The following is a 12,649-nucleotide window of genomic DNA, read 5'->3' as shown; positions in this document are numbered from 1 at the left end:
ACCCCCCAGAACCTAGCACAGTGCCTGGCTCATTCTAGGTGCTCAATAAATATTTGTTAAATGAATAAACCCCAAAGTTCAGTTAATTACATGTTTGCTGAACTACTTTTTTTTTTTTTAACCATCAAAGCTAGTACTGATGAGAACCTTATTTTCTTTTTCTTCATCTCCAGGATGACAAGGAAATTGACCTGGAGCACCTCCATAGACGTGTAAATAGCTTGTGCACAGATGACGACAGCCCCCATAAACAGTTTTCCACCTCGTCAATTGATTTGACCCCTCTGGACATTGACACTTTGCCAACACGACAAGCACTGGAGCAAATCAGTGATTTCAGGAACACTCATATTACCACAACAACCTTTATCCCAGAGCAGATCCAGACTCTTAGCCGCACACTGTCAGCTAAAGCTGCTTCTGGTTTCACTTTTGGCAACGTGCCTGAGCACCGAACTGGCCCTTTTAGGCACAGGGCACCTAATGGGGGCTTTTTCAGGAGTCCTATAAAAACAATGTCATCTATTCCTTATCAACCAACTCCTACCCTGGGGCTCAATCTGGGTAATGATCCAGACCGAGGCACCTCCATATGAGCATCAAACAAATCTCTTCACTGTTTCTTTTTTAGGACTCCCTTTGCAAGGAGCAACTGTAATATTGTGGGACTAACATGGATGTAACGTTAAAAAAAAAAGATCACGATTATTAGTAACAATTCTAGTTTTTTCCTCCCACCTTCTCCCTCTCCTCTCTCCTGTATTATTTTCTCTCTTTCCCCCTCCCTTCCTGTACATTTTCCTCCACTTTTTATCATTACTCAACTTGTTCCCCAAGAAGGTAGTGTACTAGGATCCTATTAGTCTGCTTTTCATATACTGTACATCAAGTATAGGAAATGTGCACTGAGTATACTAAAAGTATATGCAGGATTAATTTTACATAAAGGCCTCTTCTGTAACATTTCTCTATTTTTAGAAATACAATTGCAATAACTTCAGTCTTTTTACATTCTTCTGCTGCATCCATACAATGCTCCACTGCTGTTGAGTGTCCTTTAACTGTGGACCAAAGGCAACCCCTGCAGTGTTTATAAAACAATTTTAAGACCATTCAGGCCACATAAGATGAGAATGCAATTTTGTAGGATTACAAAAAAGCCATTAATATGCCAGTCAAGACTACAGTTAAAACTACTCTTGCACTGCAACAGTGCATATGACCTTTATGTGATTGTACAGTATTAGAAGTTTTTTCTTATGTACAGTAAACTTTATCATATGGCAGAAGCCTCTATTGTGTTAAATAAATTAGTATTTCATATATATACATATATATGCACCTATATAATGTGTATATATATAAAAAGGCAGCCATTGCTATTGCAATTCATTTAATAAAGCTTTAGTTTGAACAAAAGTATTGTATACAGGAACTATGTATAGTGCAGGGGTTCTTTTCAGTTAGAAAAGGCAGGTTGCTTTAATGTTATTCTGACTCGCATTGTTTGCCAACAGAAAATATTTTATACTTTTGTTATTAAAACATCCAGGGCAATTTAATATTTGTTCCTAGATGTAACTCATTTGAATAGGTTTTGCATTTGTTATTCAGCAGTGTATAAAGCTAACCTTGATAATTTTACTTTTAATTAATTATCTAAATGAAAAATGCTATTAGCTGAACCACATCCACAGCAGCACATAGAGCTCTAGAAGAGTTGAAACATAGATCATTGAAGGTTAAAAATCCTCTTCCAAAGCAGCAAGTCAATCAATACAATAATGATATTTGGGGAGGGGTGGGAGCCCTTAAGAACTATTGATGTGGCCTTAAATTACTGTCATTTATTATCCTAAAGAAGAAAACATAATAACCATAATGGGCTCTCAACTCAACCCCCTTTTTTATTTAGTTCTATTTGGAGGAGTTATGTATTTTTTACATTAGTGCCAAGTATATAGAAGGATGACAGCAAAAACAGTGCCTCTTTGTGCACAACCCTTTTAAAGTAGCATTCTTACTTGTTAGAAACGTAGAATGAACCTTGTTTGTAATCCTTAAATTAAAATGTGGTAAGTAGGAAGCAAGAACTTATTCTGTGTTTTTACGCAGCCATACATTTACTTTAATCTAACTCATTCTGTGGCTAGGATTGATATAGGAATCAACCTATGTGATTTGCTTTAGGAGAAATTAAAAGGTATATTCTTAAGATATATTATATTTTGATGCTAATTCTGTTCTGGGGAGCATCTTGTATTGTCACTGTTTTGTACTAAATCTTCAAATATTGTCTACTGTGTAAGGCAGAAAAATTTCTTATCATGCAAAAACCATTTTGTTTCCAGGGTAACAAGTAAATAAGTGCATGCACAACTTGTTTTCCCTTGTAACATTCATGATCTCATTTACAACTCTCATTTTAAAACAAAAAAATCTTTACAACAAGCTATATAGGGACATACCAGATGTTGCAGTGATTTTAGCTATCAACAAACTGTTAACCATGTACAATATTTAAAATAGGCTTATTTTGATGTATCGCCTATTATACAAACACACAAAACATTTTTGAAAGCCTCAGTTATGAGTGACAGAGCTTTCTGTGTATAATTTGTCTAAATAATTTGTCTAATAAAAATGTTTTCTAAACTTGCTCTCATACTATTGAAGTCTTAACTGTAAGATTTGAAAATGTTTACTCTCTCACAGATTGAACTAAATTTTTCTAAAAATTTATCCTGAGTTAATTAAAGCATAAATCACATTAAGTTTCACTGGCAGAACTATGCCAAAATGAATGGCTCTCTAAAACATTACTAAGTGATGTCTTAAATCAATGAGAGACTGCCTTTCTGCTATTTGAGACTATTTGAACCAATAATATATTTGTTTTTCTCTGTGGATATCTCTGTGAGCACTTTTTTGGGAAAGATTTATCCTGTTTCATGTAAGCAATGCAACCATTATGATAACATCAGGATGAGGGGGTGTTACATCAAAAAAAATAAGAAAGACAAGAAAATTAAGGGTAATAACTGAACTTAGGATTTATTTCTTAAAAATTACTTTTGCTAGAGAACTATTTGTCATGCTGAACCTATTAATCTGGGAATTTAGCCTCTAAGATTATTTCTAATAGTTTTCCTGCATTTGAACAATAATATTTAATTCTTCCAGCATTTAACACACCTAAGGAATATGTATCTGAAAATGTATTTTGAAAACATAATTCAGTAAAAAAAAAATAGTTCTCTATTGTTCTAAAGTTCCATCCAGAATAATTCTTTGAATATTGGAACTAAGAGGAACTTTAGAGATCTAGACTATTGACCTCATTTTACAAATCAGGGAAAATAAGATGCTAAGATGCTGTGATATGCCCAAATGTTTGACAACCTAAAATGTAAACTGGGTCTTCTTTTTTAAAACTCTGCCACCCTTCAATCACACCAACATAGGTCCTCATGGATTGTAAATATAGGCTCCACCTTCTCCTCTCACCAAGCCTAGGCTACAAATCTCTAGGATCCTTCCTTCCTTGTTTGGGACACATAGATCATCTGATTCCACTTTTACACATGGGAAAGTGAGTACCTCAGGTTATTTACCCAGGGCCGTAGCTAGTGGCAAAACTAAGGTCAGTTCCTGTTTCTGTCTATGCTTGGTTTTTTGGCCCACTGTTTGTCCTGGTTTGCAACACTTAGACCAACCTGGCTATTTCACTACAAGACAAAATACCTTATATCCAAGTACTTTTATTCTATTCAAATGTCCAATTTACCCCACTGGTAAATCATTAAGATATCTGGTATCACTGTACCACATCCGAACTTATGCACAGGTTTTGGTTTAATCATACGTACTTAAAGTTGTAAGACTGCCTTCTTCCTCATACCATTAAACTACAGGCAATTCGTCATGTTCATGATCAAGTTATTTTTCACCTCTTTTAGTTTGGGATTGGCTGTCAACTGAATAAATACTTTTTTAAAATAGACTTTACCGAATGGTACTTTGCTTCATCAATTTAAATAAAAAATGGGAAGATCCATTTACCCTGCATGATACTTCTAAGACACACAATTGAATAACAAGTTATTACTATTTTATAATCAGAATTTCCCAATGGTGAAACGCATTCTAGATTATGAATATAGTAAATCATGCAGAGAAGAGATTATGTGCTGGTAAACATAGGTTTTATCCTTAAATATAAATGTCATGATGACTGATAAAGTACAATGGACTCACTAAAATTTGGCTTCCTTCCAGAGTAATTTTCTTTCAAAAAACAAATCTTATAGCCAACCCTCATGACCAAATATTAATAAATGATTAACAACTATGGCCATAATTATCAGTTCAATGAAATTTGGTAGACACTCTGTCAACAAATATTTTAGAAGACACCCTCTTATAAGGCAGCATATGTGAGCTTCCCTAGCTAGAAGTTACTTATCTGACACTGAAAATTCAGAGAATAAAGCTATAATTTATAGAAGATTTGATAGATGTAATTCAATTCTACTAGTGTTAACAGAGAACCTATTATTTTGAAAGCCACTGTGCTAAGCAGCTGGGCATGGCAGAAATGAATGTTTAGAAATGGGTCTGGGTGTGTTCCAACACTCATCTCTTTCCTGGCTCCACATCAACATGCAGGATATGGAGGCCACGTTACAGAATGAGTCACCCCAAACCAGTACAGTCTTCTTGGTTGGGTGACTGAATGGAGCAATTCATCTTAGTAGCTCTCAAGCACCAATTGAAACTGTCTTCTTGGTTCAGACCACCTCCTCAGAGAAGACTTGGAAATGTACCAACATGCCAGATCCTGAAGTCAAATTTTCAAAAATGTGAAAATTCCTGTAAGTCACAGAAAATTACTATCTAACCCTTCATGCTTATTGATACCTGCATACCATTCAGAGACTGACTCCTACACTTAGGCGTCCTCATCAGCATAATGTAGACCATAACAACTCCTTTTCTATCCCTGCAAATCTAATGAGTCATGATAGTTCAAGCTCTGCAATGTTTCAACTTGCCTCAACAGGACAAAACATAGTAAATCTTATTCAGGCTCTTTTTCATACTGCAACTAAAACTCCGTCTACCTTTCCTGTCATCTAAGACACAGGAGGCAGTGTGGCCCACAAACCCAGTGAATGTAAAGTATCCTTCAGGCTGCCCACCATGATGATAGCCTCCAACCCACACATACCTCCAGGAGACTAGAAACCTCATGGTTTTGCTTCATTTTATAGAGCTGCACAGAGGCATGGAACAGTTAAAGCATATAATGATTCAGCCTACTACTGGGATAGAAACAGATCAAGGAACTAGCTCTCATTTCTTCACCTGAATTTTTCAAATTCCTGTTTTTTCAATAGTATTCATTTGCTTTGTTTCCATGTAACATTGATGAAAAAACAAAAATCATTCAAATTTGAGAATTTTTTTCATACCTAAGGGCTCTATCTTGACTTGCTACAATTTAGGACTCAGTGACATCTTTTGACTAATTTTGTATCATAGTTCCTAGAATTTCTTCAGAATGAAGAAGAGAAACTAGCTGTGCTATTTGAACATATTACCCACCTCATAGTATAGACATAGCTTGTCTAGTCTTCATGAGGAAGGAGGACCCGGTTTTCTTTTGGAGAAACCCCATACATTCCTACCTTGGGGTAAGCAACACATTTCAATAGTCTCGAACTATTCATGATGTGGTTGAAAACTCACAAAATTTTCAGCACATTAATTCTCATTAATTAAAAACTAATTAAGCTTTCCTAACAGTTGCTTTACAAGGAGAAACATATGTCACAAAAACAAAGAATGATACAGTGTCAGAACCAGAGAAGGGATGACAAACATTGCTTTTAACAAATATTTTGCCAGTTACAAGATTTGAAATATGAGTAGAAGGCAAACTTTAAGTTGTTATATTTTATTATTAAATTGCTGCTACTGAAAAAGTTTAGGAATTAAGTAGCCTACTTAAGTGGCTGTTTTTAATTTTTAAAAATTGGACATCAGTATTATTTTTTAAACACACATAGATACATATATGCAAAGATAACCCATAACTTCCTGAATTTGAAAAATAAATACAGCTTGCATATTCGCTACACAAAAGATTCATAGTAGGAGGCCTTTAAGAATTAGTTCTTCTGATATGTAATAAAATAAGATTCAATTTGCAAAAATTGAAGTTATCTAAAGCTTTCAGGATTACAGCTATTTCCTGGAGGCAAGGTATCGGTATCTATTTCATACTATGTAAAAAAGTATCTGATAGTTAATATTTAATGCCTTTCCAAAATTAGGTTGACTTTAAAATTAAATGCTAACCGTCTATTAATATCTGTTTACAAAAGTTGTCTATAAGATTTATTGCTAGAAATAAAAGCACACTAAAATTAAGCTGAAAAATAGAAGTTCCATATGTTCAGCTTATCTCATTTGGCTTTTTTTTTTTTTTTTTTTTTGAGACAGAGCCTCACTCTGTCGCCCAGGCTGGAATGCAGTGGTACGATCTCGGTTCCCTGGAACCTTCGCCTCCTAGGCTCAGGCAATTCTCGTGCCTCAGCCTCCCAAGTAGCTAGGACTACAGGCATGTGCCACCACGCTCAGCTGATTTTTGGTATTTTTAATAGAGACGGGGTTTCACCATGTTGGGCAGGCTGGTCTTGAACCCCGGACCTCACATGATCTGCCCGTCTCAGTCTCCCAAAGTGCTGAGATTACAAGCGTGAGCCACCACGCCCAGTCTTATATCATTTGACTCTTTAGTGCTAGAAATAGTAACTGAATAATTAACATGCTCAAGTACTTCTCTAGACACTGTTTTTTAAAAACGCTTTGAACATACCTGATTGACATAGTTGACATGAGGTATGTAATACAAAACTCTATTCACACATGATGTTTTTTAATGAGTACAATTCTTTTCAAATCAACATATTAGGAGTTAAAATTAAAAATAAGCAATATATACACATAATTGAGACAGTATACACATAATTGCAGCAATCTATACACATAATTGGGACTCTCAGATTGTAATTCTGCATGACTAAACATTTTTAAACTTATTTCTCACTCACTCAGATTTCTCTATGGAAAGATCATAGTAAAAATGACCATAAACTGAGTACCATATGTATGAAAACCCGTCTCACATGTACAGCCTCCAAAGTTTTTGATGTGTCCAATGGCTCAATCACCAATCATGAATATTTTTAATTAGGTCTCTCTCATCATCATTAAATGAAGTTTTAGATTCCTACTTCATAATCATCATTTTGTGTCTCTTTCCCTTTTTTTTTTTAATGAGTTTAGTACCTATACAGAAACTTTAGCAAGGCTTCAGGGAGAATATTGGGAAAAATACAATCACATAAGATCAATCAGTCCACCAACAAATACTTTCTGAGCACCTACTATTAGCACAGTACTCTAGGGCAGAGTTCTCCTAACTCATGTACCAAGGCAAGTGCCTGGGCCAGCTGTGCTTCCGGTGTACTGAAGCTTTGATCCCCTCATTTCCTCATGGTGGCCGGGGAGAGGGGGTGACTGGGCTGAAATTCTTCCTGTGAGCAGCTCTGCCACTCAGCTTCTCCTGAGAGAGCTTCCAAAGTTGGAGAAATAAAATATAAACATTTGAAAAGTGAAGTAAAAACTCATCGTATAAATAACATCAGAAGACATGAATATAAATTACACCATGTTGCAGAGTATATTTGTCAAATTAGTGGTATAGAAAAAATATGAAAAGAGGAAAAGAATAACATAGGCTGCATGGTTTGGAATGGTTTCATGGAACAAGTGGAAAATTAGCCTAATCACCAAGAATGTGGAAAGGTCAGAAGGATGCTTTTGTACCAGAGGTTACAGTGCAACCATAGGACAAGCGTTGGGAAGAATGTTCAGAGGCACAGTAGACCACGATGTCTGGAATATGGGCTTTGTGTCAGAGAGCAGCAAAAGGCAAAGCGTGGGTGAGATTGCGGGATGCCTGGAGGCTGAGCTCAAGAGAGAACACTACATCCTGTTTATTCACGTATTCAACATATGTTTACCCAGGTCCTGCTGTGTGCAAGACACTATTCTGTGTGTTGGGGATACACCGGTAAGCAAGACAGAAATTCGTGCCCTCATGGAGTTCACAGTTAACTGAGGCAGACAGATAATAAGCCAGAAAGTAAGTAAGTGAAGGATTAGTCTATTGGAAGGTGGTAAGTGCTGTAGAGGAAAACAAAGCAAAAGAAGAACAAGGAGCAGGAAGGCCAGAGCAGAAGTGGGGATCTGCTATTTTAAGTAAGGTGGTCAAAGGAGGCCTGACTGATTAGCTGGCATTTGAATGAAGCTTTAAATGGAGTGAGGGAGTTAGCCATGTTGCTGTCTGGGGAAAAGGCATTCCAGTCTTTGGGAACAGCCAGTACGAAGGCTCTGAGGTGAGAATGTCCTGGGCATGTCTAAAGAATAGCGAGATGATCAATTCAGCTGGATTGGAATGGGTGATACGAGAAGGGCGCTAAGAAGTAACAAATGGCCGGGCGCGGTGGCTCAAGCCTGTAATCCCAGCACTTTGGGAGGCCGAGGCGGGCGGATCACGAGGTTAGGAGATCGAGACCATCCTGGCTAACACGGTGAAACCCCGTCTCTACTAAAAATACAAAAAATTAGCTGGGCGTGTTGGCGGGCGCCTGTAGTCCCAGCTACTCGGGAGGCTGAGGCAGGAGAATGGCGTGAACCCGGGAGGCGGAGCTTGCAGTGAGCCGAGATCGCGCCACTGCACTCCAGCCTGGGGGACAGAGAAAGACTCCGTCTCAAAAAAAAAAAAAAAAAAAGAAGAAGAAGTAACAAATGACTCACATTACAAGGCTTTGTAGGACACTGAAAATTTGGGCTTTTATTCTGCATGAGTTGGGAAACCACTGGAGTGTTTTGAACAAAGTAGAATGACATTTACTAGTTCCAGCAGGTTGATCACAAAGTCAGATATAAATCAGTCTTGGAATCATAACTGCCGACACCTTCCCACCCTCCTTTGGTCCTAAATATTTGCTACCATTTCAAGTAGGGTGCAATAGGAAAGTGGTATGGAAGTGCCAGTTGCTGGTCCTTGAACCAACAGAGAGGTACTGAAGCTGGGCTGGTGCTCATAGAGGCTCACAACCATGGAATGTGTGAAAACCTCCATCAGTGGCAGTGGGGAAACCACTGAAGAGTTTCAACCAAGGGAGAAACAGGCTCTTAAAGGGGCAGTTTAGAAAAAGTAAACTGGTAGCGATTCATCAAATGAAATGAAGAAGAAAAAGAGGCCAATTAAAAGGGCTGGACAATAATTTTGGTATGTGCTGAACTTCTGAAGTAGTCTAGAAAAGAAAGAAGATACAGAGCATAGATATGTGCTGAAGGAAGAATCAAGAGAACTTGAAGGTTAACTGAATATAGAGTGTAAAAGAGAAAAGCAAGTCAAAGATGATCGATTTCTCAAATTCAGATGCCAGAAAGATGGATATAATTTTACCAAAAAGTGGCAAAGTCAGAATATCTAGTTTGTTAATTTTACTTTTTCCTTGAATTAAAGGGCTTAGGGGGAGAAAGGATAGAATTAAGAATCGTTTGTTTTCTTTCATTGGGAGCATGAATGATGAATTTTTAACAAGTGATGGGGAACTGAGGGATCATCTAGAGTCCATAATTTTTAAACTGTGCTCTCCAGATTCCCAAGGGTTTTACTCAAGATTTATGGGGATGCCACTGGGCTGCGGTGAGGCCTGCTGGGCTGTGGTGAGACCCACTGGGCTGCGGTGAGGGGCTGCAGTGAGGCCTGCTGGGCTGCAGTGAGGGGCTGCGGTGAGACCCACTGGGCTTCCCTTACAGCACCTCTGCTTTGATTTCTTTATTTGCAGTTGGTCCCTCAGTGTCAGTGGGGGGTTGGTTCCCTCAGTGTCAGTGGGGGGTTGGTTCCAGGACCCCCCTCAGATACCAGAATCCAAGGATGCCCAGACCCTTATATAAAATGGTATAGTGTTTGCTTATAATATATGCATATAACATATGCAAATTATTCTGTATAATTTAAATCACCTCTAGATTATTTCTAACATCTAATACAATGTAAATGCTGTGTAAACAGTTGTTATACTGTACAGTTTAGGGAATAATGACAAGAAAAATGTCTGTACATGTTTAGTACAGAGTGTTTTTCTGAATATTTTCAATCTGAGGTTGGTTGAATCCATAGATGTGAAACCCACAGATCCAGAGGTCTGACTGCATTCGACTTCCAGTTAAGATTTCTTTCACCCTCTGGATAATACATTACAGACAAATGAACAAAATCTCAAGTCAAATGTTTTCTGAGGCCTATCATACCATTCAAACTTTAATTGTTAGATTACTCTTCCTTCCATTGACTTTGGATTGTATTAAAAGTAGTTCTCTGCTGGTTCTTCAAAATAGTACAGAAGAAGCCTCATCCCTTTATCCCACATAGAATTTATCATGTTTCCCACATGGTGAATACTCAGAATTGACCAAACTGCCCTTCAATGTGGTGACAGTGACTCAGATCGCTATCTTGAAATAGGTCCAGTGTCTCCAAGGTCCTTAAGGACCTTGGCTTCTAGTGATTTAGACTCACTAGAACCAGGGAGCAGGCAGATGTACCTGAATAGAAATCCAAAATAAATGTTTCTAAACACAGGCTTGTCTTAGAAAAGGAACAAACTAAAATTAGCCCAAACATTAAAAATACCTGCTATGTTCAAGCCAATAACGACACTACAAATCAAATGAAAGAACCATGGAATGAACTGTGTTTGTTTGCCTGTAATTGTGTGCTTTTAGTTCCGAGTCTGTTTCAACATGAGAGTTCAGAAAGCATCCACTAACACAGTTAAGAGTACTCTAAAAGACTGAGAGGTAGGTCTGAAATACTCATCATCACAAATCCTGCAACACCAATTCCACTAACACTTTAAAAGGTTAGCTTTCACCAAGCAGATGCCATCAGAAAGATGACTTAGATTTTGTCCTGGATCTTGTCTACCGGCTCTAACCACCTTTCAACACTGAGGCCATAATCATGGTTTGCTTTTCAGAGGTCAATCCTAATTCTAAGAAAAAAAATCATATATCAAATATAAAACAAGAAATAAGTAGTATGGGTTTTTATAAATTTAAAATAACTTTGTTAAAACCTGATTTCCCAATTATTTGAGATTATAATTCTTTGCTATGTACTCTTGCCTCACAGCCTTGCTTTTAAAATATAAACCATGAATCATACACACACACACACACACACACACACACAACTAATCTATCTGATAAAAGAGAATCATCACACTAATTATGTACACCTGTTGCACTAAATATTAACACAATGTAAGACTTTCAAAGTAGTTTGCAGAGGCACGTGTTTCTGGACTGCAATTAATAAAATACATGGCATATATCCTCAATAAGAATTATTTCATATGTAGGGAAGTTTAACCCCTTCTCATCTGAACAAGCAAGTTGCTAATTTCTGCTTCAATGTTTGTCCTCGCGGGAGGGAAGGCATGCTGACCAGGTGCCAGGCTCAGTGCTAGGCACTATGTAGGTGTTTCACTTGAGTCTCGTAATAACACTGTCAGTTTGCTACTGTTGATACTAATTTAGCAGATTAAAACAAAAGTAAGACTCTGGAAAGTTAAGTAATTTGGTTGAGTTCACACAATTAGTAAGCGAGCAAACCAGAATTCAAACTCACATCTCTCTAACTCAGAAATCCACGTGCTTTCCACCTCAACGGGCTATTTCAGAATCAAGGCGAGATGGAGGTAAAGGGTCCTTCTATATTCCTTACTGATGTAAGAGGCTTTGTACACTATGAGATCCATAAAATTCGACTAGTCCTCAGTAGCTACGTATATTTGTAATATAGAAACTACAAATGGTAAATAAAAACTCACAAAAGATGAATACAGATGAAGCATCGTAGGAGCTTAGAAAACACAAACAGATTCAGAAAAATACTCTGCCAGATTAGCGTCTACAGAAGAGACTGCTCAAATACCAGCACACCTGCTCATGCCCCTCTTGTATTCTTTATTTATGCTAATGGTGGTGTTAGTGACCTTTCCGGTCTTCTCCCCTCTTGCTTAGAGTCCCTCTAATGAAAACATTAGAAAAACCAACCCTTATTGAGTCCACTCGCATAAAGCTTTAGTACCCAGTCCTCTTTTTCCAGCCCTAATGCTACAAGACAAGTTTAAGCACATGCTAGCCTCTACCTGGAAGCCTTGTAGTAAGTCTCCCAAGCTTCACTCTTTTTTAGCTCACATTCCACCTACACATCTTACTAGATGATCTTATTAAATTACTTATCAGGTCATGCTGCTCCATGATTTAATTTTTTTCTGTGGTATTTCTATGGCCCACTAATTAATGATCAAGCGCCTCAGCTGAGATTCCTTCTGGCAGGAAGCACTAAGGCACCCTTCACAGAGAAGCAGTGTTTGAGCCAAGGAGGAAGGATTTTGACAATTGGAAATGTGAATGTAGACTGTAAAAGCAATGCACAAAAAGGAAATAGGAAAGTATCATTGACAAGTAGGAGCCAGAGAATAAGACTTTTGAC

General features: G+C 37.6%; 1 protein-coding gene across 2 annotated transcripts in view; it reads left to right on the top strand.

Moving 5' to 3' along the window:
* GRID2 (glutamate ionotropic receptor delta type subunit 2) overlaps positions 1–4,003 on the top strand; it is a 1,458,882-nt gene extending 1,454,879 nt beyond the window's left edge. For both annotated transcript variants that reach the window (XM_055296994.2, XM_055296993.2), the window contains one exon: positions 174–4,003. In XM_055296994.2, the coding sequence (XP_055152969.1) occupies positions 174–596 (423 nt within the window). In that variant the 3' untranslated portion in view covers positions 597–4,003. The remainder of the gene's footprint in view (positions 1–173) is intronic.
* Positions 4,004–12,649: the final 8,646 nt, after the last annotated feature.

This window comes from Symphalangus syndactylus, chromosome 10, assembly GCF_028878055.3.
Source record: "Symphalangus syndactylus isolate Jambi chromosome 10, NHGRI_mSymSyn1-v2.1_pri, whole genome shotgun sequence".
In the NCBI taxonomy this organism is placed as follows: Eukaryota; Metazoa; Chordata; class Mammalia; order Primates; family Hylobatidae; genus Symphalangus; species Symphalangus syndactylus.
This window is presented reverse-complemented; position numbering and strand designations above follow the sequence as displayed.